This window comes from Micropterus dolomieu, linkage group LG02 (genome assembly GCF_021292245.1).
Source record: "Micropterus dolomieu isolate WLL.071019.BEF.003 ecotype Adirondacks linkage group LG02, ASM2129224v1, whole genome shotgun sequence".
In the NCBI taxonomy this organism is placed as follows: Eukaryota; Metazoa; Chordata; class Actinopteri; order Centrarchiformes; family Centrarchidae; genus Micropterus; species Micropterus dolomieu.
The window spans coordinates 9,515,050-9,537,112 of NC_060151.1; the positions used below are offsets into that span (position 1 = coordinate 9,515,050).

Here is a 22,063-nt window from a genome sequence, read left to right on the forward strand (position 1 = left end):
ATCAGTGGGTACCCGTGGGGACCTCAATTTTTGTGCCCATGGATAGTGTGCATTCTCACCAAAGTCCCCACTGGGATATAAAAACATGAAATACACACACACATGCACATACACATAATCACATAATCATACTAACAGCTGTACATGACCATTTGGGAGGGATAAACTAATTTGTGTGTGTGTGTGTTTGTGTGTGTTTGTGTGTGTGTGGGGGGGGGGGGGGCGATACTACGGCTGCCTGTGGAGTGTGGACATATGCACCATACATGAAACATAATACATACAAACACAGGTGGAAGTTAAATAGTGGTGTCGTTGTAGATAAAAAGTGGGAAGAGGAGACAAAGAAGAGGGACGGGGTGAAACAAAAGCGCCAATGCATCTATAAAGAAGAAGGCTGAAAAATGTCACATCATTACTTCCACCTGTGCCCTTTGCAATTATGAGCATATGTGTGTGAGAGGGATAGAGAGAATTTCAATTCAATTTTATTTATATAGCGCCAAATCACAACAACAGTTATATCTCACGGCGCTTTTCATAAAAGAGCAGGTCTAGACCGTACTCTATGATGTTATTTACAGAAGCCCAACAATTCCCACCAAGAGCAAGCACTAGGCGACAGAGGCAAGGAAAAACTTCCTTTTAAGAGGCAGAAACCTCAAGCAGAACCATGGCTCAGGGTGGGCGGCCATCTGCCTCGACCGGTTGGGGGTGAAGGAGAGAGAGGGAGAGAGAGAGAGACGACAAGAGAGAGGGAGAGGGCAAGAGAGGAACAGAGAGAAAAAGAGAGGGATGGAAGGAGAGAGAGGGGAGGGAGAAGGAGAGTGTGTTCATCAACAGACAAAAAAACTACATAAATCTTGCAACTGCATGTGTGTGCTTGTGAGAAAAAGTGTGTGTGTGTGTGTGTCGGGGGGGGGGGGGGTTCTGCATGCCATTTGACTGCTTATGTGGATTTACTGTGTCCTGTAAACAAGCTGGTAAGAGGGTCCATTGTTCCACCAGCTAATACTGCTGCTAACCCCAGTGCTGCTAATGAGCCAAATCCCTCCAGCCATTATCCCTGCCCAACCAGCTCTCCTTGACCTTTAACAGACTGATCCAGTGCTTTAGCCCACTGTATGCTATACTTTACATTCCTGACAGTTTTTTAATCAAATCATATATTTTTAGATAAATGCATTAACTTGAACTTGATATGATGCCATATCTACATTCTTTGGTGATCGTCCCACCTTCAATATTAACATAATTATAATTGGGCATAAATGCAGTTTAAACTACAAGCTATAGTTAAAATACAAAAGTCTTTCATCTTGTTGCATTCAAATGCTTATTGGAAGCTCAGTTCACCTGTTCATACCTTACATTAACTTTTGAGCCATGCTAGAGGTATGGTACAGATGGACATTCGTGTCCCCATCAAGTTGGACCCTAACGACTTTGGTCATCCCCTGACTTAAGCGCCATAATCAGGTCTTAAACTTTCAACTTTAATATAGTTAGTTTTTTGACTAAATACCTGCATAACTAATGACATTCCCATCAGCCTCAGTGCTAATTAACAAATGTTAGCATGCTAAGCTAATATGGTGAACATGACCATTATAACTGTTAAAGATAATAGCATTGTCATTGTGGGCATGTTAGCGTGCTGATGTTAGCATTTAGATGAGCTGCTAGTATGACTGTAGGCCTGCTGTGGTTCATTATTAAAATACTGATCTACCAAATTAAGATCCAGTTTAGAGGTAATGGGTGTGCTGGGAGTAACCCAACATTTTTTACAACCTGTGCTGCTGAGAATTTTGCTGTTGTCTCTTGAAGCAGGGAGCTGGAAAACAAAAGGCTACTTCATTTACAACTTCAGGGGTCAACATTCAACTTTCAACACAAATTTAGGAACTAAGACTTACCGAAAATGCTACAGAGTAGATTTGCCTGACTGATTGTCTTCTTTATTTGATCATTCTGTACATTTCAGCATGTGCTCGCTTTTAATTTAAATACAGACACTTCCAAACAACCTTTTCATTCAGGAAGCCACTAAAATCTCATTATCCTTTTCACAATGTCCATGTGGTCGTTTTGTTGCTCTGTTTTGATTTTAGAGATCACAAACCCGTTGGAAGAAACTCACAGCTACAAAGTGTCAACAAAGGTGAGTATTTCAAGTGCTTGCTAGGAAAAGTTAAATAATGAGACAAAAACATGCACTAAGGTTATCCATCCATATTTTTCTTGAACTGCTATTGGTATTATGGACTTATTCTTATGGAGCATTTAAATAATAGAAAACTCTAGATGTAAACAAGAAATGCAAAGCAGATGTGTGGGAGGGATAATGTAGGCAACAATGAAAAACAATAAGCTCTTTTGAATGGCAAGATTATTGATGAGAACTGAGATTAATTTGTTGTTAGAGGCCATGTGGGTGGAGAGAATAACCATAAAAAAGAGGCCTTTCTATTCTTACAGAAATACTTTTCATTTCTACAGTATGAAGTGACGGAGGAGCTTGAAGTGAGGCAGACAGATAAATAGCTTTAGGAGTACTACTTTATGAGATAAACTTAAATTTGAGGTGAGAAATGTGTGAGTGAACATATACATTGCAAAGAAACATTTTATTGTGATCACTGTTTTCCCATCTTTATCAGGCCTATCATATTGCATTTCTTAATTAAAATATGTAGTATGATTACCTGTGTTTGTAATTCACGTAATAGGCATTTTTAACTACTGCAAATAAACATAAATAATCAGGGGGATTTTTGTTCTAACAAGGAGACCGTAGGCTACAGTACTTACAGTAATGTAAAAGCAAAACCGGTCTGAAGACTTTCTTGGAAGAAGCCGATCCTCACGGGCACGCCCACGCTTCCCAGACGCGAGCACGTAAGGTTATACCCGTTAAGGACATGACGTCAGTACGTACTTGAGCCTGCCCGAAAATGTTCGCTCGTGTTGTTGGATTTCGAAGGAGCGCAGGACTTTGCGATGAAATAATACATTTTTCCCGGTGAAGAAAAGAAAAACAAACCGGATGTTTTTAAACTGAAGTTATTAGTGTTCCCATTAAGTGGAGAAACCGTGTTTTGGGGAGACTCCAACGGGAAGTTTGTGTGATCGTTTTTCCCGGAGTGATGTCGAATCCTGGGACTCGGAGAAACGGGTCCAGCATCAAAATCCGACTGACAGGTAAAAAAACGAGACCGAAAGAAAGCGCTTACAGTGCATGTTTTAACTTGAACTCCAATGTGTTGCCTAAACCCCGCTGTTATAAAGTGTTGATATTAGCAAACTCAACAAGACATCACGAAGTGTCTTTCAGGCTCTCGGCTCTGCTGTTTGCCCAAACATCCGGTTTTTGTGTGGCACAAGTGCTAGCTTGTTAGCTGAGATGCTAACCAAATTACCGAGAGCACAGTGAAGAAGCTGTCCAATATCCTTTGAGTGGTCGACTGTTTTCAGATCATTGGAAACACCTACTCATGAAAGTCACGTTCAGAAACTTTATCAATCGCTAGCGCTTGCTAGCGTTAGCTAATAGTAACATTGCCGTTAATGTTGACCGCTAACGCTTGCTAGCTACACCCATTTTTTGGGCTGACCACCAGCCGAACTCATCGCTTGACCTGAATGCGACGAGCTGTGTACCGGGGATGAAAGCAAATGTCGAACTACAGCCTCTTTGAAAATCAATCTGTCGGTAGATTTGAACATGCTAGCCTAGATTACCCACGAGTATTGATTGGCATTTCGCTGCGGTGTCAGCTGTAGCAAGACAAATGTCTGACTCGTTGAACTTATCTCAGAGCAGCTTGACACGTTTGCTCTTTTTAGGCACCCCGTGCTCGACTCAGATATTTTGTTCGTTTTGGGTGAGACTCGCCTCTGTGGGGCACGTATGAGTCCCTCTCTCTTTCTCTCACACACACACGGACACAGCTGGAACAATGGTTTTTACTGTAGCTAGTGTAACCCCACTGGTCACCCAGGGCTCTCTATTCAAATGGAAATTACCTCTCTGCCGCTGGGCAGAAGCCATGTCCTTCTTCTCATTCAAAACTGAGCAAACACACACCCAAATGTGCATGCTATATTAAATATTTCGTCATGTAGTTTGTATTGACTGGTACAGGAGGGCTCATCAAGAGTAGGATGTTTTTGAGTTGAAAGTGCTTCCCGAAATGCTGTCTAAAAATGTCTGCCACGCGCTGTCTGTTTTCCTACTCTGATAGAAGTGTCAGGAGACATAATTCAAAAGAGAAGTCAAGAGCAAACCAGATTAGAAAGTTTAGAAGTGGAGTTTACAGAGAATTACTGTGCAATGATTTTGATAGTTGAATAATAAGTGGGGGATTTTTGTTCACTGGTTCTAGCTTCTCCAATGTGATTGTCTGGATTTCTTAGTTGTCTATGGTAAGAAAATGGAAGTCTTTGGGTTTTGGACTGTTTGTCAAACAAAACAGAGTTCCCACGGGCTCTAGAGAACTGTGATGGGTATTTTTCACAATTTGCTGGCATTTTGTAGATCAAGCTATTAATAAATAAACAAGAGGTAGATTAATCAATGATGAAAATAATCCTTAGTTGCAGGCCTAGTTAGAAGAAATAAGAAATACAGTAATAGTACTATCACCCACCAGAATCATAATAGGTTCAGTACTAACGTAGTTAATCTAATACACACCAAGAATTTCTAGTGAAATACTGTCAGACAGTTGCGTTTCAGATGTGTCAAGCTGAAACAAAGCAGAGATGGTGTGTATCTGTGTTTTAGACTTTTAGGGTGTGTGTTTGTATGTAAACCAGTCACTCCTTATTTCAGCTGGGATGCAAACAAAGGTTATTGCCCCTGACTGTGCCCCGCCCCCACAGGTATGAGTGGAATTCTAATTGGGTGAGGAATGTGCAATGAGCCAATGGGAGCGCAGTGCTGTCCGGCTGGCTGGCTGGCTGGCACTCTTGTTTAGTCTGTTAGAGAGAGGGGTTGTTTGGCCTACATCAGAAAGGCCTGTGTGTCTGTGGCAGCAACGCAGACACACACTGTCAGGTACTGAAAGTGGGCACCAGATGCTTGAATATTAGTATTGTTGATGTATTATTTGATAGTGTACACAAGTAATACTTTTGTACACTACGTTTGTTATACTTTGTTTATATTTTGGATGTCCTGGGCAGCATCAACGAAGCAATGTTTTTCTATTACCCAAACTTAGTACTTGAACATGAACACAAAAAATTTCAAACAACATCCGTCCCAATTCTGGTTGGGGTTTGATAAGAATCTTTGTTTCCTCGCTGCTGGCAAGGTTTGGATGCAGGACGTGATCAGGACCATGCAAAATGCAGGAAATACATGGGTCAGAAAGTAGATAAAAGGATGTTTTTGTGTGGAAATGAATGGGCTTTGTTGCAATAAAATGCCATGCAATGGATGAAAGAATCAGTGATTCAACAGGATAATGTTAATTTGCTCATGGAAGCATGCTGCTGAGGTTTTGGTTCCAGGTAGTTCAATTTAACACCGACTCACCCAATAGCCGACTCAGGCGGGGCAGTGGGTGACTTGGGATAGTCACAGGAGAGGGATGGAGAGAGCTGGAAAGAGGACAGAAGAATGAGGGGGAGAAAAGGAAAAATCGGAAAGGACACAAAAAGCAGCTGAAGTGGAAAGCGGGGAATCCTGCTTACTTAGGAAGCAGCATAAACTCTTTTAATCCTCTCACTTACTGAGCCAGCAGCAAGTGCAGAAACACACTCACAAAAGCACCCAAAATGAATGGAGGTGCAAGCACATCAACGAGGCAGACACAGCACAAAATTATTTAGTTTGTGATTGGCTTGTGACTATTAAACCCACTTTTTGGGTTTGTATTGCAGTGAGCACAGAGACCCATTCGTCACTGTGTGTGTGTGTGTGTGTATATGCTTGTGCAGGGCATGTTAATAAGTAGGTGAAATATTTACTCACGTGGCCGCTGCTTTTGATTTTGGAGCTGAGAGGAGAAGGTTACGCAGGAAATGACATTGTTGTAATCTCACATGGTGGGTGGGTGAGGGGGGTCACTCTACTCCTCTGTGAAACAGTGAGGGTTCTTAAGTTGTCATATTTTTTGGGGCTATTTCTGGGATCACAATTTAGTGAATAGAATGAATAGATCAGTTCACTGCACCTTGGTGTCTATTCCAAAGAACTTCACCGTTATCTGTGATTTAAGAAGTCTAAATGAACTTATAAGCTTTTTTTTAATGTGCAAGACTTGAGCAAAATTGCAAACCTTTTGAAATGTTTGTGTGAGATAGGTGATTGTGCTGAAACATGTTGTGACTTCAAATTCCTCAACATCTCACCCCTGAATTGTGTCTGCCCCCCCCCCCCCCCCCCCCCCCCCCCAAAGAAAGTCTGAATGAATAGTATTCTTCCCCCGCTGGCTCCTTCCAGCTCTCAGGTTTTTAAACAAGGATGGACGTAAATGCCAAAAAAGAAAGCGGCAGTGGGGAAATTGAGAACCAGCTGAGCTGTAACTGTGTGTGTCTTTACCAGCCGTGACCTTGGCAGAATGAGGAATATCCTGAGATGCTGAGAAAAGGGCCTGTCACACATTCAGGGCCCCAGAAGAGCTGGTCAAGAGGCGGAAAAAGAGAGATGGGAAGAGATTTGAGTGTGGGAGGGGGCAGTGACAGAGGAAGCCTTCCTCCATTGCTTGTCTGAAAGAGGAGGCAGGGGCAGATTAGAAACTTGATTCCCTCAATAGCAGTGTTGCTTTCGTTGTGTCTGTCTAGAAAAGATGAGGTCTCGGTGTGGAATGTGTGAGTCAGGAGGAGGGGTGGAGAGGGGTTGATGAGGAAGAGGGAAGGATATCCTGCAGCCATTCTCAATGGGTTAATCACAGGAAATAAACCAGGCTGCACTAGACACATCTACGCCACTGCACTGTCACCACATCCTAAACCACTGGCTGACTGACTTAACTTCCCAGATGGCTGTCTGGGCCAGACCAAATCATGCCAGATTTTTAAGTGGACCCTCAAGCTACAATAACTGTTCAGGTGGTGTAGAAAATCAGTTCGGACCAGGCTTTTGTTTCTCTGAGCCAAGACAATACCACCAATCTTCGTAACCCCACATTTGTTTAATTAGCATAGATTGTACTACTGCAATTAACAATTATTTTCATTATTGATTGCAGTCTTTCTGTTTTTCATCTGAAAAATATCAGAAAATTATTTTTCAAGGTGACTTTATTTGATCTAAAATCCATATATATGTGTGTGTGTGTATGTGTATGTGTATATATATATATATATATACACACACACACACACACACACACACACACACACACACACACACACGTACACACACACACGTACGTATGTATGTATGTTAGAGTGATTTGAAACAGACAAAAGCTGCCAACCTAGGGCTGGTTCAAATGTGCTCACGAGTGAAAATCGAAGGAACCAGATAGTTAATTGTGGTTTTAAACTATTCGTTATGGTCAGGACAAACACTTGATGCCAAACAATGGAACATTTAACAAATCTGAGGCAGGACATTCAAAACAATTATAATGATAAATCTTTTTTCAGTCCCTTTTCCTCAACAAAATAAATATGTTAATGGAAAAAATAAGTGTTAATTTGTTTGCGATTCAAATGAATTAAATCAAACATTTATTTAACATTTGTAATATTGTTATTGAGGAAAGTCACGATAATGATCATTATTGTTTTATTGCCCAGCTCTGGTAGAAATGCACAGAAGGAAATGGAGCCTTCAGAAATTCAAACCAGTGTAGGGGGTGATGCTCCGGCCCCTCCTAGCCTGCCTGGCCCCGTCTAACTGGATAAGGGTGACCGACATGATATAGTTACACATTCCACCTCACTGGTCAGATGGGCTCCCATTTATTTCTTCTTGAAGGATAATGCTGGAGAAATGGGGCCAACAGTATTCCTAAAACATTCCTGTCACATTCTCCTCCTCGTTTCTAAACATGACAATTTATCTTAAGTCACTTCTTCTGCAACTGAGGTTTGAACGACCATCGCATTGAGAGGCTTCTCTCTTGCCTGCATGTGTCTGCTCAGTTTAGACACAACTGACAAATACAGATAATGAGATGAAATACAGATAAGGAGATGAAACACCAGGAGAACACCAGGGAGCGCAATATGGAAATCAAAAGGATTGGCAAGCATGGGATGCATATTTCATCATTTATCAGAATCAGATCATTTAAATCACAAAATCTAATTTGTATCATTTATAGTAGATTATTAGTGTGTTTTCTTGCCAGATTTGCTCGTGACTTGCTGGTTAACATGGGCACTGAAAAGAAGCAGGCAGCGCTTTGGGGTGCTTCCGCCTCCCGTGTCTCCCCGGACAACAACAATGTCACACCCAGAGTCTGCCCAGTCAGGAAAGTTCAAGTGGTGGCAGGAGACAAAAAAAGTAGAGGTAGCGGAGGAATGAGAGGTCAGGGAGTGAGTGAGAGAGAGCAGCTCATGCAGCAGCATTGAGTGACAAGCCCCTCGGCCAGCTCTACTTCTTGGTCCTCTAATGTTGGACTAAGGGCAGACTGGACGCTACAGTGACTCACTATCACATTTTTAAGTGGCTAGCCTGTTAGCTTGCGAACTTCAGTAAATATCGCTACACCACAATACGTAGATGTGTTTGACATGGCGTCAGAGCTGTTACTACTTCACATTCTGTTGATCATGTTGGTTCATTTTATGTTTTAAACAAAAATTCTGGCCAAATCTTACACCTTGTTCCTTTTTAAACATTAAAACTAATCATCAGGTTTTGCTGTCAGTCCCATAGAACCAGGAAGTGTTTCTTTGAAGACAAGGAGTAAATAAAGTAGCGCCTGCAAATAGAGGGTAATTGTCAGGTAAAACATTGGCAGATTTATTTTTAGAGCAATTCTTAAATAGTAAATAGTCTCTATAGAATAGTCAGGTATTACAGTTGCATGATTGATGTATTCTGTATTTCTTCTGTCAGGTAGCACAGAGTCTGTGTTTACAATTCTGAAGTCTTCGACATAGATTTCAGAAGAGGCTGACAATGTTTTGTTGTATCCATAGAAAGAGGCAGAAGTCTGAGATAAAGTGAATTTAATTAGCTATTTAAATTTAAATATAGCTATTTCTCCATGTGATCTGGTGGCAAATGCCGACCAAGAAATCTCAACGCCCTTCAGAAGTCAGGGTTTTGTTTCTTTAAAAGATAGGTTTACATCTAGTCTAGCTAATTCATGTACGTGTTTATGCACATTCTTCTTTGGCATCATTTTCCCATCAATGTGCTTAAATGCTTAGAACTAAAAATTAAGACCTGCAGTGTAGATGCGTTTTAGTCCCTTTTTAAGTGCATTACATCAGCCTTCAGTACAAACAAGCAGCTTGTTTTTGTTTGATGCCCACACTGCCCCATAATTAAGACCTTCTACTTGTGACTCGACATGATTGCGTTTCTAAAAATGTGTTTATTGTGGTTATGTTGTGTTTTTAGTGCCACAACAGTGCTCACTGAGCTGACCATACAGGCGGTCTGGCAAACAAACAACAAGAAATTGTACCCACACAGAAAATAAACTAAATACTTAGCACACACTTACAAACTCACAAAGCCTGGGTCAGCATTAGCTTTGCTGTCTGAATCCATAAAGATGATGTGGCAGAGAAGGCATTCTGCCACTCTCACTGTGGGCGGCGTGTGTGTGTGTGTGAGATGATCCTGACACTAGTCTATACTTTACTGCTCACTCTCGTCTGTTTGAGTCGCATGTCACATAGGTTTTCCTGCTCATTACCATCCTCTGGCATTCATATATTATCCTAACCAGCATTCTTCCTCCTCACACAGTTTGCCCCAGCATTCATTTGTATCAGCCTACACACTGTAGGATCATTTACACATTTGTGTGTGTGTGTGGCACTTTGTTCATCATGATTTTATCTTTTACAGTATTATGTGCCAAGAACCTCGCAAAGAAAGACTTCTTTCGTAAGTACCTTTTTATTATGCTCGTTGTCATGTGCATGAATTTTACTTGATGACGATCGGTAGGAGATGATGTGTTTCAATGAGGGTCTGTGTGTGTGCCATCAAAAGCACTGCTGTAAACAAATTGGCATTGAATGTGCTCAGTTGCCGCGGTACGCCCGTATGCATATCCACTGCTCCATCAAAGCAGGGATAACTGTGTTGACCTGTCATAGCACCATAATAACAAGTTTGGCTGACCAGCCAGCACACACGGCAACTATAGACCCACAACCAGTTTGTCAGATCAGCCTTTCCCCCAGTTTCTCCATGCCACAGTTATATTACGCACCCTGTTTGATGATGTCAACCAAATACAATATGCTATTATTGGGTTAGAGGTTTTCAAATAGCAGTGCTGTCTCAGTAAAGGTACAGGGAAGAAGTAAATGACTGCGGCCTTGTCTAATTACCTAAACATGATCTCCTATCTTTGTGATTTAATGTAGTGGAAGCAAAAAATTAATTTGAGCTGTATTCATGCAGGCCTGCCAGATCCATTTGCCAAAGTTGTGGTGGACGGATCGGGTCAATGCCACTCTACAGACACAGTCAAGAGCACACTGGACCCCAAATGGAATCAGCACTACGACCTGTGAGTCTTCTGCACCGCAATCGCAACTGATACATAAAGATGTGGTTATTTTATAAGTGTTTTCTTACTTGTTGTGTTGTTTTAATTATTAAAATGTAACAATATATATTTAAAAGGTGTCAAAGATATTCTTTTGTTTTCTCCAATTTTTCTCCTCATCTTTAAACACCGTTTTCCAAAAATGAGGGATTGTCTTTCAACAGGGAACACTGTATATTTAAGTTTCTTACATTCATCTAATGGTTGTGTGAAACAACATTTTTTCTTTTTTTTTTCTACCTCATTGAAAATTTAGACATTTTGATGGCTCACGCTTACACCAGACTGTATTGGAAAAACACGGAGTAGAAGCGCGAGAATCTTACAATAAGTCTGTTTTTCAGCTACATAGGAAAGACAGACTCCATCACAATCAGTATATGGAACCACAAGAAGATCCATAAACGGCAGGGGGCGGGCTTCCTGGGCTGCATACGACTTCTTTCCAATGCCATCAGCAGGCTAAAAGACACAGGATGTAAGCTTGCGTTGTTGTTATTTTGTCCAGCTCTCTGATTTTAAATACAAAGCTTTTGGGTTACATGCTCTTCCTTTCCCCTCTTCTTCCAGACCAGCGTCTAGATCTATGTAAGTTGAATCCCTCGGACAGTGACGCAGTGCGGGGGCAGATTGTAGGTAAGGCCGGTACTAATTACTCCCATGGTCTTTCTCCCCGTGTCATTTTTCTGTCACTATGTGCATATTCTGCCCTCCCGCTCTGTCACACTGGAATCTCTCTGACCTTTAACACCTGCTTGTTGCCAGTGAGCTTACAGACACGAGACCGCATCGGCAGCGGAGGCCCCGTTGTGGACTGCAGAGGACTGTTGGAAAACGATGGGTGAGTGCGTCACCACACGTTTCCGCTGCCAACTTCATGTAGAGAAACAATGACTTATTGTCACGTTGTTGAATGTTTTAAATATGTTTCATGCATTGCTTTCTCGGTTGTAAGATTTAGAGAAAGAATGATGGAAAGCCACTGTCTTGTTTTTATTATTGGTGCTTTTCTTAACAAAACCATAGCAATATTAACTTTTCAAACTGTGGAAAACAAAACAAAAACACTCAATGTCAGCTTAAAATGTGGTAAATATCTAAATACTTTGGTTGTTATTTTCATGATTGATTTAACGCCATTCCTTCAAAAGGTATTCTGACATTTGGCCAAACGATGTGGTGACTGCAAAGTACATACTATTCACATAATTTTCGTACTCATGAAACCATTCAGTGACCCTCATGTCCTGTATGGACAAACTTGCATTTGTTATGTTTCTCTTTATTTATTCAGGCTTCAGGTTTTGTCTGTGATTCATTCTTATGACAGTGCCCAGGCTCTTTATTGTGTTGGGACCCCATGTGAACCAGCATTGAGACCTATTTTGGATGCTTGTTGTGTTGCAACGTCAGTTCAATCATAATTCTGATTTGCTTGATCCTCTCCCAATCTCTGTTCCTCTGAGTTCAAAGTAAAAATGAGCCTGTCTTGTTATTCCAGTAAGACAGTGAAAACGGTGGCGTTTGTGTATGTATGTATGTATGTTTGTGTGTGTAGGCCGGTGTTTGAGGGATGTTTCAGCGAAGAGCCACTGCCGTACTCTGACCCCACTGGTGCGGCGGGGGGTGGGAACTGTCGGCTTGACTCACCCAGTCAAGAGGGTCGTCTTCAGACACAGCGAATCAGAGGACAGGACTCTAGAGGCCATGGCCACACCCCTCAGAACAGACCTCATGGGCACCAACCGCCTGACCTGCCCGAGGGATATGGTCAGTCAAAACTGTCTTGAGGCGTTATTTTTGACATAATTCTCTTACTGACTTTTGTCGTTTACTCTGGGTATTTAACTGATCTCTAAATCTCTCATGTTGTATTTATAAAGTCAAGTAACATCTTTCTTTGTTTTCTTTTTCCAACAGAGCAGCGAACAACTGTGCAGGGCCAGGTGTACTTCCTTCACACGCAGACGGGTGTCAGCACCTGGCACGACCCTCGGATACCGCGGTACGATTGTACCCAGCTTCCCTTACGTGTAGTCCAAGCATAACCTGAAATGAGATGAACCTTGAATAAACCCCACAAACAAACTAGATCATTGCAGCAGCAGAGCAAGAGGATATAGCAAAGAACAAAACAAAAGAAAGAACAGATTACCGCACATGGGTATATATGTAGCACACGCATATATACACAATGTTTGCAATGTCAACTAAAGGGTTACTCTATTTTTGTGACTGGGAAATGTCACATTCAAGTTGAGAAATGTATGAAAGTTACCATCAACTCATGCTACCAAGCAGACTATTGACTTTTAAGGTCCATGTTCTGCACTTATCACACCAGCAGATTAAGGTGTGGTTTAGGTCAGTATTAGCATTAGTTAAGAACATACTGTTTGTAGAGTCAGAATTACTGCTGTATGAGGTCTGGTTGAAGGCTGTAGTCCCACTATGTTGAATTGGTGCAGTTCAGTGGAGCTACTGGCATAAGTCTCAGTCTGGTTCCATGTTACCGGTGCAGGGACCTGGCCAGTGTGAGCTGCGAGGAGCTTGGCCCGCTGCCAGTGGGCTGGGAGGTCCGAAGCACTGTGTCTGGCCGGATCTACTTTGTGGACCACAACAACCGAACCACACAGTTCACGGACCCGCGCCTACACACAATAATCAGGTATAGGCGCGGCACACACGCTTGAAATACTCTCATATGTCCCTGATGGCAAGATCAATCTACACCTGGGTGGCAGACGTCCCTAGCACATGCAAAATAAGTGGTCAAGACTAATCTGTGGTTAATCTAATCTCTCGTGGCTGTAATGCTGGACTCGGACTGGCTCTGAACATGACCTACTAACAGTCATCAGCTCTGTTAATAACACTGAATCGTGTGATTTATTGAAATGTGGGCTTATAGTAGATTTAGCTGCTCAGGGCGAATGCACAGTGTGTAATCCAGTCTGCTCTACTTTTTTTCTGTCTCCTGCCTGTCATTCTTCCCTCTCGCCATGTTGTCTCTTCCCTGTCCTCTTCCTTTTTCTGCTTTTTCCCAACTCCAGTCAGCAATCCCAAGTGAAAGAATCCTCCCAAGCCCCCCAGATGGATGTGGGGGGTGAGGAGGTGGGAGGTGGAGGAATGGGTGGCGGCGGTGGAGGAGGAGGAGGAGTTGGAGGTAGTGATGGAGATGTGGCTGCACGCTATGAGAGAGACCTGGTCCATAAGTTGAAGCTGCTCCGCCATGAGCTGTCCTTGCAGCAGCCTCAAGCAGGACACTGCCGCATAGAGGTGTCCCGAGAGGAGATCTTTGAGGTGGGTGCAAATGTCAACTTAGGAAGGAACAAAAACATTTTTCTCCCGTGAACGACACTTAACCAGACAGCGATGCCGTCTCGCTCACACACACGGAGGGACACTTGTACAAATGTGTTCACACTCCTCCTGACTCATACGCCCGTCACAACAACGTATTCTTTCAGTGTCTTCCTCTGGATCACAAAAGCACCACTGATTGTTCATTTTAATAAACTATCTAACATAACAGCACTGATCTAAAGGACTGTGTGGCAGATCACTAATAGTTTCTTTCGTCTGTTGTCTTTTGTGTGTGTGTGGGTGGGTGTAGGAGTCGTATCGGCAGATAATGAAGATGAGACCCAAAGACCTGAAGAAGCGTCTAATGGTGAAGTTCAGGGGAGAGGAGGGTCTGGACTACGGCGGGGTGGCCAGGTAATTTGTTCTTCACGTCTCTAAGCATCCATTGGATGTCGTCCATTTTTGTCCACAAACTTTTCCAGGCATGGCAGTTTGCGTTCACCATCAAGTGGTATAGCTGTACATTATTGAGTGTACTTTTAGAGCTAAAGAAGTTAGAATTATGCTACAGTAAGAAGTAAATTAATTGTCTTGTAGACAGGTGCTTGGGAAAGATTGAATTCTTGCTTACTTTTTTTTATTTGAAATACATTTCTCTATAAATTAAATTCCTCTTCCATTTCCAGCTTTTTCAAATATCTCTAATAATACTTTAGCGAGATACTTGGGAGGGTTGTGGACATATTTTTTTCCCCACTCTGCCGCTGTCTTTGAGCAATTTGAGCATTTTATCTTCTTAAATTCCAGTTAGTGAACTTAACCTGGTGCAGGCTGTGATCGGTTAACAGCCTCTTAGCTAGAGCTGCTGCAGAGACTCCAGTGGGGCGAAGACTGGACGAAAAGTTGACAGTATTTATCTTCCCACTCTTAAACAAGCCTCTTTAACTGTCAGTTAACCTCCACACTAAAATCATAAGAAGAAGAAGCTGAAGCAAGTTTCCCTCGGTCTTATTGAATTTTCTTGTGTGTACAATGGTCGAATGTTTCCAACAATTGCTTGTAATTAGTCAGCATTATCAGTTTTAAGTTCCTATAGACATTTGCTTTATTCCAGTTACATTCATTAATCTGTAGTAATAACCGGAAAATCTCTCACAACAGAACTGGATTTCAGAAGTGAGAGGTCCAAATGTTTTTCAGTTTCATGAATGTATTGGCAACTTTCTATGTGAGCTTTGAATGATTGTTAACAATGTGGTGGTTGTCTGTAGGGAGTGGCTGTACCTGCTGTGTCATGAAATGTTGAACCCCTATTACGGCCTGTTCCAGTACTCCACAGACAATATCTACACACTACAGATCAACCCCGACTCCTCCATCAACCCTGTGAGTACACACAAACACGCATACATACTTACGCGTGACGCACTTAACCGTTTGAAGTGAATAAGTGGAGTCTCTCCGTCTGTGTTACTTTCTTTCAGGACCACCTGTCATATTTCCACTTTGTGGGGCGCGTGATGGGCCTGGCAGTTTTTCACGGTCACTACATCAACGGGAGCTTCACGCTGCCCTTCTACAAACAGCTGCTAGGCAAACCCATCCAGCTCAACGACCTGGAGACCACCGACCCGGAGTTGCACAAGAGCCTCGTCTGGATATTGTGAGCAAATGCACCTGCGACCAAGTCACTCTGACAGTGGAGAGCAATTTCTTCTGCTGTTCCCTTCCGTTTTCCATTTCACTTCTAACTTATTCTAACACTGTCTGTGCAGAGAGAATGACATCACCTCAGTCCTTGACCACACCTTCTGCGTGGAGCATAATGCTTTTGGGAAGTTCTTACAACACGAACTCAAACCTAATGGCCGTAATATCCCTGTCACTGAGGAGAACAAAAAAGAATATGTAAGGTAAGAACATGCGGCCGTTAACCAAACTATGTCCCCAGAGTATAAACGGAGTATATACAGAGTATAAACAAATATTGTCCTGTGGGCAGAAAGACCTATTGTGCACATTACTTTGCCAGTTGATGACAGTACATTCATTTGCGTTTGTGTTTTTCAGACTTTATGTGAACTGGAGGTTTATGCGTGGAATTGAAGCCCAGTTTCTGGCTCTTCAGAAGGGATTCAGTGAGCTCATCCCCCAGCACCTCCTCAAACCCTTCGACCATAAAGAACTTGAGGTACATGTGCTTGTCTTTGATCATAATGAACTGAGAAAGCTAGAGTAAATTAAAGACAGTGCCCACCCCAGCCGCAGCCTGTACACCCTGCAGCCATCTGGCAACAGATGCCGAAGTATCCCTTGTTGTTCCACCAGGACTCAGCACTCCACCATGTAAAATCTTTTTATTTCTATGAATTATTATTCATTCACTCATCTACTGTATATCACTTTTGTTTATAACGTTTGTTTTTGTGAGTAGCATAAAGGGAACTACAACTTAATCTTGTTAAACAACCCTGTGTTGCAAAGTGATAAATAAATCCACCATCTATCTTGAATGTTGAAGGGTTTGTCATGAGCCGTCTTTGCTTCTTCTTAATCTCATCCTGCTTTTCCTCTTCCTCAACCCTCTCCTTCTCCTCCAGTTGATCATCGGTGGACTGGGGAAGATAGATCTCGCAGACTGGAAGACTAACACGCGCCTGAAGCACTGCACAAGTGAAAGCAACGTGGTGCGGTGGTTCTGGCAGGCGGTGGAGGCCTTCAGCGAGGAGAGGAGAGGGCGCCTCCTGCAGTTTGTCACGGGCTCCACCAGGGTCCCCTTACAGGGGTTCAAAGCGCTGCAGGGTGGGTCATGGACTGGCTCAAAGACCACACACACACTTTCTGTACACTCATCAGTACCTATGTTCATTTGATGCTGATGTCTTCCTGGGGCTAGATATACAAGACCTCTCACACATACTAGCAGCATTATATCTAAACAAAGATGGAGCATAGGAAAGAATCCCTGTTCACTATATTTGAGCCTAATCATGGTACATTTTACTCGTTTATACACATTTATACAAAAATATATAGGGATATACGGGGAGTTGTGCATAGATACATAATTTATTTTGCAGCTAAACAAAGATTGATTTAGGGCTGCAACTAATGATTATTTTCATTATCCATTCATCTGCTATTTTTTCAATTGATCAAATACTTGTTTTGTCTGCAAAATATTAGAAAATAGTGTCAAAGTACAAGGGGGCATCTTCAAGTGTCTCGTTTTGCCTGACCAACAGTCCAAAAATATTTGGCCCACTGTCAAGTATGACAAACAAACAGCATCACATTTCCCCGTTTAGAAAATGGAATAAAAAGGCTAAATGTTTGGCATTTTGCTTAAAAACATAGCTGAAACTATTCATCAGTTGTCAAAATAATTGCCCATTCAGTCTCTGTTGATCCGCAAATCAGCACAACTGTAGATTACATTATACATGGTAGGGATTTTCCAGTTAGTGGTTTCAGCCCTAATCCATATTCAAGTCAGTTGTTTTTGAGAATCTGCTGATAAAGAGAGTCCCCGAATCAGCATTCATATTGGTCAACACGCTCATAACCTGCAGCTGCACATTGCACGGTTAACCCATAGATGGCTTATATTGAAACTTAGAAAACCTTTTCAACCAAGGTCAAATGTCCCCTCATTTTTAGAAGACACCATTTAATGTGCAGTGGAAGTTAAATCACATTTGCACGCTAAAGAAAACATCCACTAATTTATTTACTATCTGAAGACTGATGAGTGCTCCGTGTACCAGAGTAGAGCAGTGATAACTAGAATGTATGTGTGTAAGGTTCTACAGGTTCTGCAGGACCAAGGCTCTTCACCATCCATTTGATAGACGCCAACACAGACAACCTGCCCAAGGCCCACACGTGGTGAGGACACACAAAAGAAGAAGACGTTTCTATATTTGTGTCAGGGTTGACGTCACTAATTCTCAGCTTTCTGTCTCCAGTTTTAACCGGATAGACATCCCTCCCTACGAGTCTTACGAGAAACTTTACGAGAAACTGCTGACGGCTGTGGAGGAAACCTGCGGCTTCGCTGTGGAGTGACGAGTCCACAGCCGAACCAACATACACACAGTCACGCTTGCACTTGCACACAAAAACTATTTTACATTTTACATATACACAGACGCATCAACAGAATATCAAGTATACACAGAGTATACAAGAGCGGCCAAGCATCACAAAGACTCGCATGGCCTCTTGCCACCTCCGTACCACCAAACTGTTGGGGGTTAAAGGAGGAAGCACAGCAGGAGGGGGGGAAAATTCAACAACAAAAAAATAAAGTATTTTAAAATTTTTTCACATGTTTTGAAGAAGCATTTTTATCCTTCAGTTTTAACAAGCTATGATGTCATTCTTCAGAATGTCTGCCGCCACAGCGAATTGGACTTGAATCACACTTGAGTCTCTGGACAGAATCAGCCAATCACACATGAGCCTGCGAACAGAGACTTTGAAATCAGATGTGTGAAGAACAAGGCGGAGACTGACTGTCTTTCTGTTTGACATGCTGATTGATTGACTAGTATTCATGCTTCATGTTTAACCACTGTTTGTATGTGTGTGTGTGTGTGTGTGTGTGTGTGTGTGTTAGAGAGAGAGAGAGAGAGAGTGTGTGGGTGAGTGTGTGTCGGGCATGGCACCCAGTTACGCTGTAAAAATGATCAAATGAGCCTGCTCCTCTGTTTGGTAACTTTTTGTCTCTTCTGTTTGTATCTGCGACCACTCTGATCCACTCTGATATTTTATTATTTATTACTAAGTGATTACTGACCAAGCTGCTATATGCTCTACAAAGAGCCCACACTAATCTCTTCATCATCCCCTCTACCAGAGTTGAAGGGTCAATTCACTTAATTCAAGTAATCCACAAAGTGGGTTTTATTGAATTTTGTTACATTTTTTTAACATTCATATTATTGCGGAGAAATACTCTTGTCAGTGTATGAAATCTGTTTTTGGTGTTTTAAATACCATGTTACATTTATTTGATGTGAAAGGGATTGATCTTAACCAGCCCTAATTTTAAAATCTAACTCTACTGACGTTATGGAGAGTTACGAGGGCATGGCCTGGATAGTTTTTCAAAGTGAGCCACGACGATGGAAAGAAGGAGTCAGTTTCAGGAATTCTTCGGTTGTATGTGACATGTATAATAAAATCTCATAAGCCTTTCATACATGTTTCATCATCCATTTCACCATCATGTTTCTTCTTGTTCTTTGTGGCGCTGATGTTTCTCTGCCCATCTCATTTCCTCCATAGCCAGAATGTTACAAAAAGTAGTCATCGTCCTCAAGACCGCCATGAATGAACAGTCTCTTTGCAGCCATTAATTCTCCATAGAAGTGAATGAAATCAAAAACCGAAATGTTGAACGACTAATGTAGTAAAAAGGTCTGAATCTTGTAGATTGAAAATTACTGACTGTTCATTGATTGATCATTTCAATCTGCATTTTCTAGGTTCTGAGTTCACTGTGTAATGGATGCAAGAGTATTGTAACTTACTATGTACTAAACATTTATGAAAAAATACAATGTAAATAAGATTATATTAAAAGAAATTAAATTGAAAATACATTATCTCTGTTGTGTGCATTATTCTATCTCTGTGTATATATACGACTGTCCTAATCAAGAAACATTTACTATATATAGATGTGCCTAATAGACGTGTATCTATTATTATTACATTCATAGGTGGATGAGACAAGTCTCATGTGTTTCAGCAACCATCCCAGCAGTCCAAAGAACCACAATCTGTACCAAAGCTTAGTGTGCAGTTGTAATTTTGACATAATTGGATTATTTTTTAAGGCTTTAATTAAAAATATAATGTAGGCCTGTTTCAATTTTGGAATACAGATTTTAAAAATCTTTGATGATGGTTGTCCCTTAATGATTTTGATATTTGAAGTGATGGGTATTCTTTATTATTTTTAAGTCTTATTCTTAGTTACACTATAATATATATTTTATATTTTCTTTCTCTTGTACCGGTAACCATATAGCAACTCAGTAATGATGCTATTTAGCTCCGGGAGAGAACAGTCCATAGCTATAAACCCTGCTTCTCTTGTGGCTTTTGTACATATAAATATATGAATATATATCCTCCGTCCAATGACTGGGTGTCGGCCTATTCGTGGCCTGAGCATGACTACAATGCCGAGGAGTTCCTCTAGATTTAGGACTACATTTCCCATAGGCCACCGCCTGTACGTATCGAAAGGTATTGTACGTGTGACGCGCTGCTGTTCTTGTTTTGGCAGTTTGTTTCGATATTCACGGATTGTCAGTCCACCAAGAAGGCGTTTTGTATTGGTTATACAACACGAAGCTGCGGTATTGTACATTTCTGCATGTGTGGCTTCCATATTTAGATTTTAAACTGTATATAGTTGTTTCGAGGCAATGTTATGAATAAAAACCCCGTCAGGAGTGAGCTAACTACTTACCTACTAGCTAGCTAGCTAGCCAAGCTAATTAACATTAGCTTAGCTGAGAGCAGTGGTTTGTTCTGTGTGTGCGCGGAAATGATCGATTGCTCTCCTAGCGTGTTTGTTTTACCTACTGCACCTTAAACATGAAGCTAATGGTACAGAGTTAAGACTAATGTCAAGGCGATGACTACAACCAGAGACATTTTATAGCTGGTATTGCAACATTGCCAGCTTCTCGCATTGTTAGCGTTTGCTGTGTAACAACATGTAAGATTTACACTGAGTTCATGCCAACTTGGATCAGATCTAAGGCAACTAGGGCTGGGTTAGCAAGTAAAGCTGACGGAGTGAATGTTTCAACATATTATTGTGGGATCAAGTGGGCCAACACATCAAATCAACTTTAGCTAGCTAAATTAAAAACAACTCCTAACCCCTTTACCATGCTGTTCATGTTTTATATTTCTGCTTTTCAATCATATGCTTCCTCTTAAGTTATCTGGCTAACACACCAGCTGAACTAACCAGTGGATAGTCGCGTATAGGTTGTTTATTATCGTTGTGTTATTTATGGGAACAGGGTGGAGTCCAACCCCTCTCGAGTTTGGTAAATGTAATGACAAAAAAATGAAACCATTTGTTGAAATTCCAGGGGAATACCTGCTTTAACTCTGTGTGTGTGTGTGTGTGTGTGTGTGTGATAGATGGTATTGATTGAGCCTTGAATCAGGGAGCTGGAAAGTGTAGTTTCACAATGGCAGATGGAGGCAGTGATGATGATGTCATTCACCTGGCAAGCTTCAACGTCCACCGCAGCCAAGGTGAGTCTGTCCATCTCTCACACACAGATATATTGTAGTTCCAGTTTGTGCCTGACATCTTACAATATGCTCCCATTTGCGCACACACCACTGATTTTTGAACGAGGCCCTGGTTTTACAACATTTGAAACAAAACCTAACCCTGATTCTTGGTAGTTTAGAAATATCAGTCCTGCTAGACACAGTTTCAAGGATGTGGTTCCTAATGGCAAGCAACATAATTCAAATTGATAGAACGTAAAGCTCGTCATCAGTCTCCCACTTTTGTTACTCATCACAGACATAGTAAAGATAAATGTGTCCAATATTAAATATTTGCTCAGTTCTGCTTTAAAAAAAGTCGACAATTTCTAGACGTCAGGTTAGTGACTTTGTTTAAAAGCATGGTAAAGTAGCCTACTTTGCATTGCAGCGTCTCTTATTTTAAATTGTAATTGCAAAGATGTCAGTGTAAGCCGCAATTACCATTTGAGCTTACATACAGTATTTTGTGCCTTTTTGAAAGGAAGAGATCTGATAATTTTTCAACACATTTGCTAAATGTTTCATACTTTTTATAGTTTTATACCCATCCAAGTGTTGGAATAGTTCCACTGGCCAGTCACATAAAAATTCTATTTGAAAAATGAATAAAACATTACATGTGGCCTGTAGGTGTTCTCTGGGTGCTGCTCTGTGGCTGGCCACTGCTCCTAAACAGTTTGGATGGGTCAAATGCAGAGGACATGTTTCCCTGCAAAAGTAAACAGAAGAATATT

The 22,063-nt window shown here is 41.5% G+C and overlaps 1 protein-coding gene across 2 annotated transcripts; it reads left to right on the top strand.

Annotated features, from left to right (window-relative positions):
* Positions 1-2,931: 2,931 nt before the first annotated feature.
* On the top strand, positions 2,932-19,619 carry smurf1 (SMAD specific E3 ubiquitin protein ligase 1). Of its 2 annotated transcripts, none has more exons than XM_046036170.1 (18): positions 2,932-3,204; positions 9,995-10,033; positions 10,559-10,667; positions 11,051-11,184; positions 11,277-11,342; positions 11,472-11,547; positions 12,265-12,476; positions 12,627-12,711; positions 13,228-13,374; positions 13,760-14,009; positions 14,323-14,426; positions 15,284-15,398; positions 15,497-15,675; positions 15,788-15,925; positions 16,083-16,203; positions 16,613-16,814; positions 17,816-17,900; positions 17,981-19,619. In XM_046036170.1, exons 1-18 carry the CDS (start codon positions 3,150-3,152, stop codon positions 18,078-18,080), a joined length of 2,217 nt encoding a protein of 738 aa, XP_045892126.1. In that variant the 5' UTR covers positions 2,932-3,149; the 3' UTR covers positions 18,081-19,619. The 2 variants fall into 2 exon arrangements, with proteins under 2 accessions (XP_045892126.1, XP_045892134.1); XM_046036178.1 differs by having other exon boundaries at positions 17,825-17,900.
* The last annotated feature ends 2,444 nt before the right edge of the window (positions 19,620-22,063 follow it).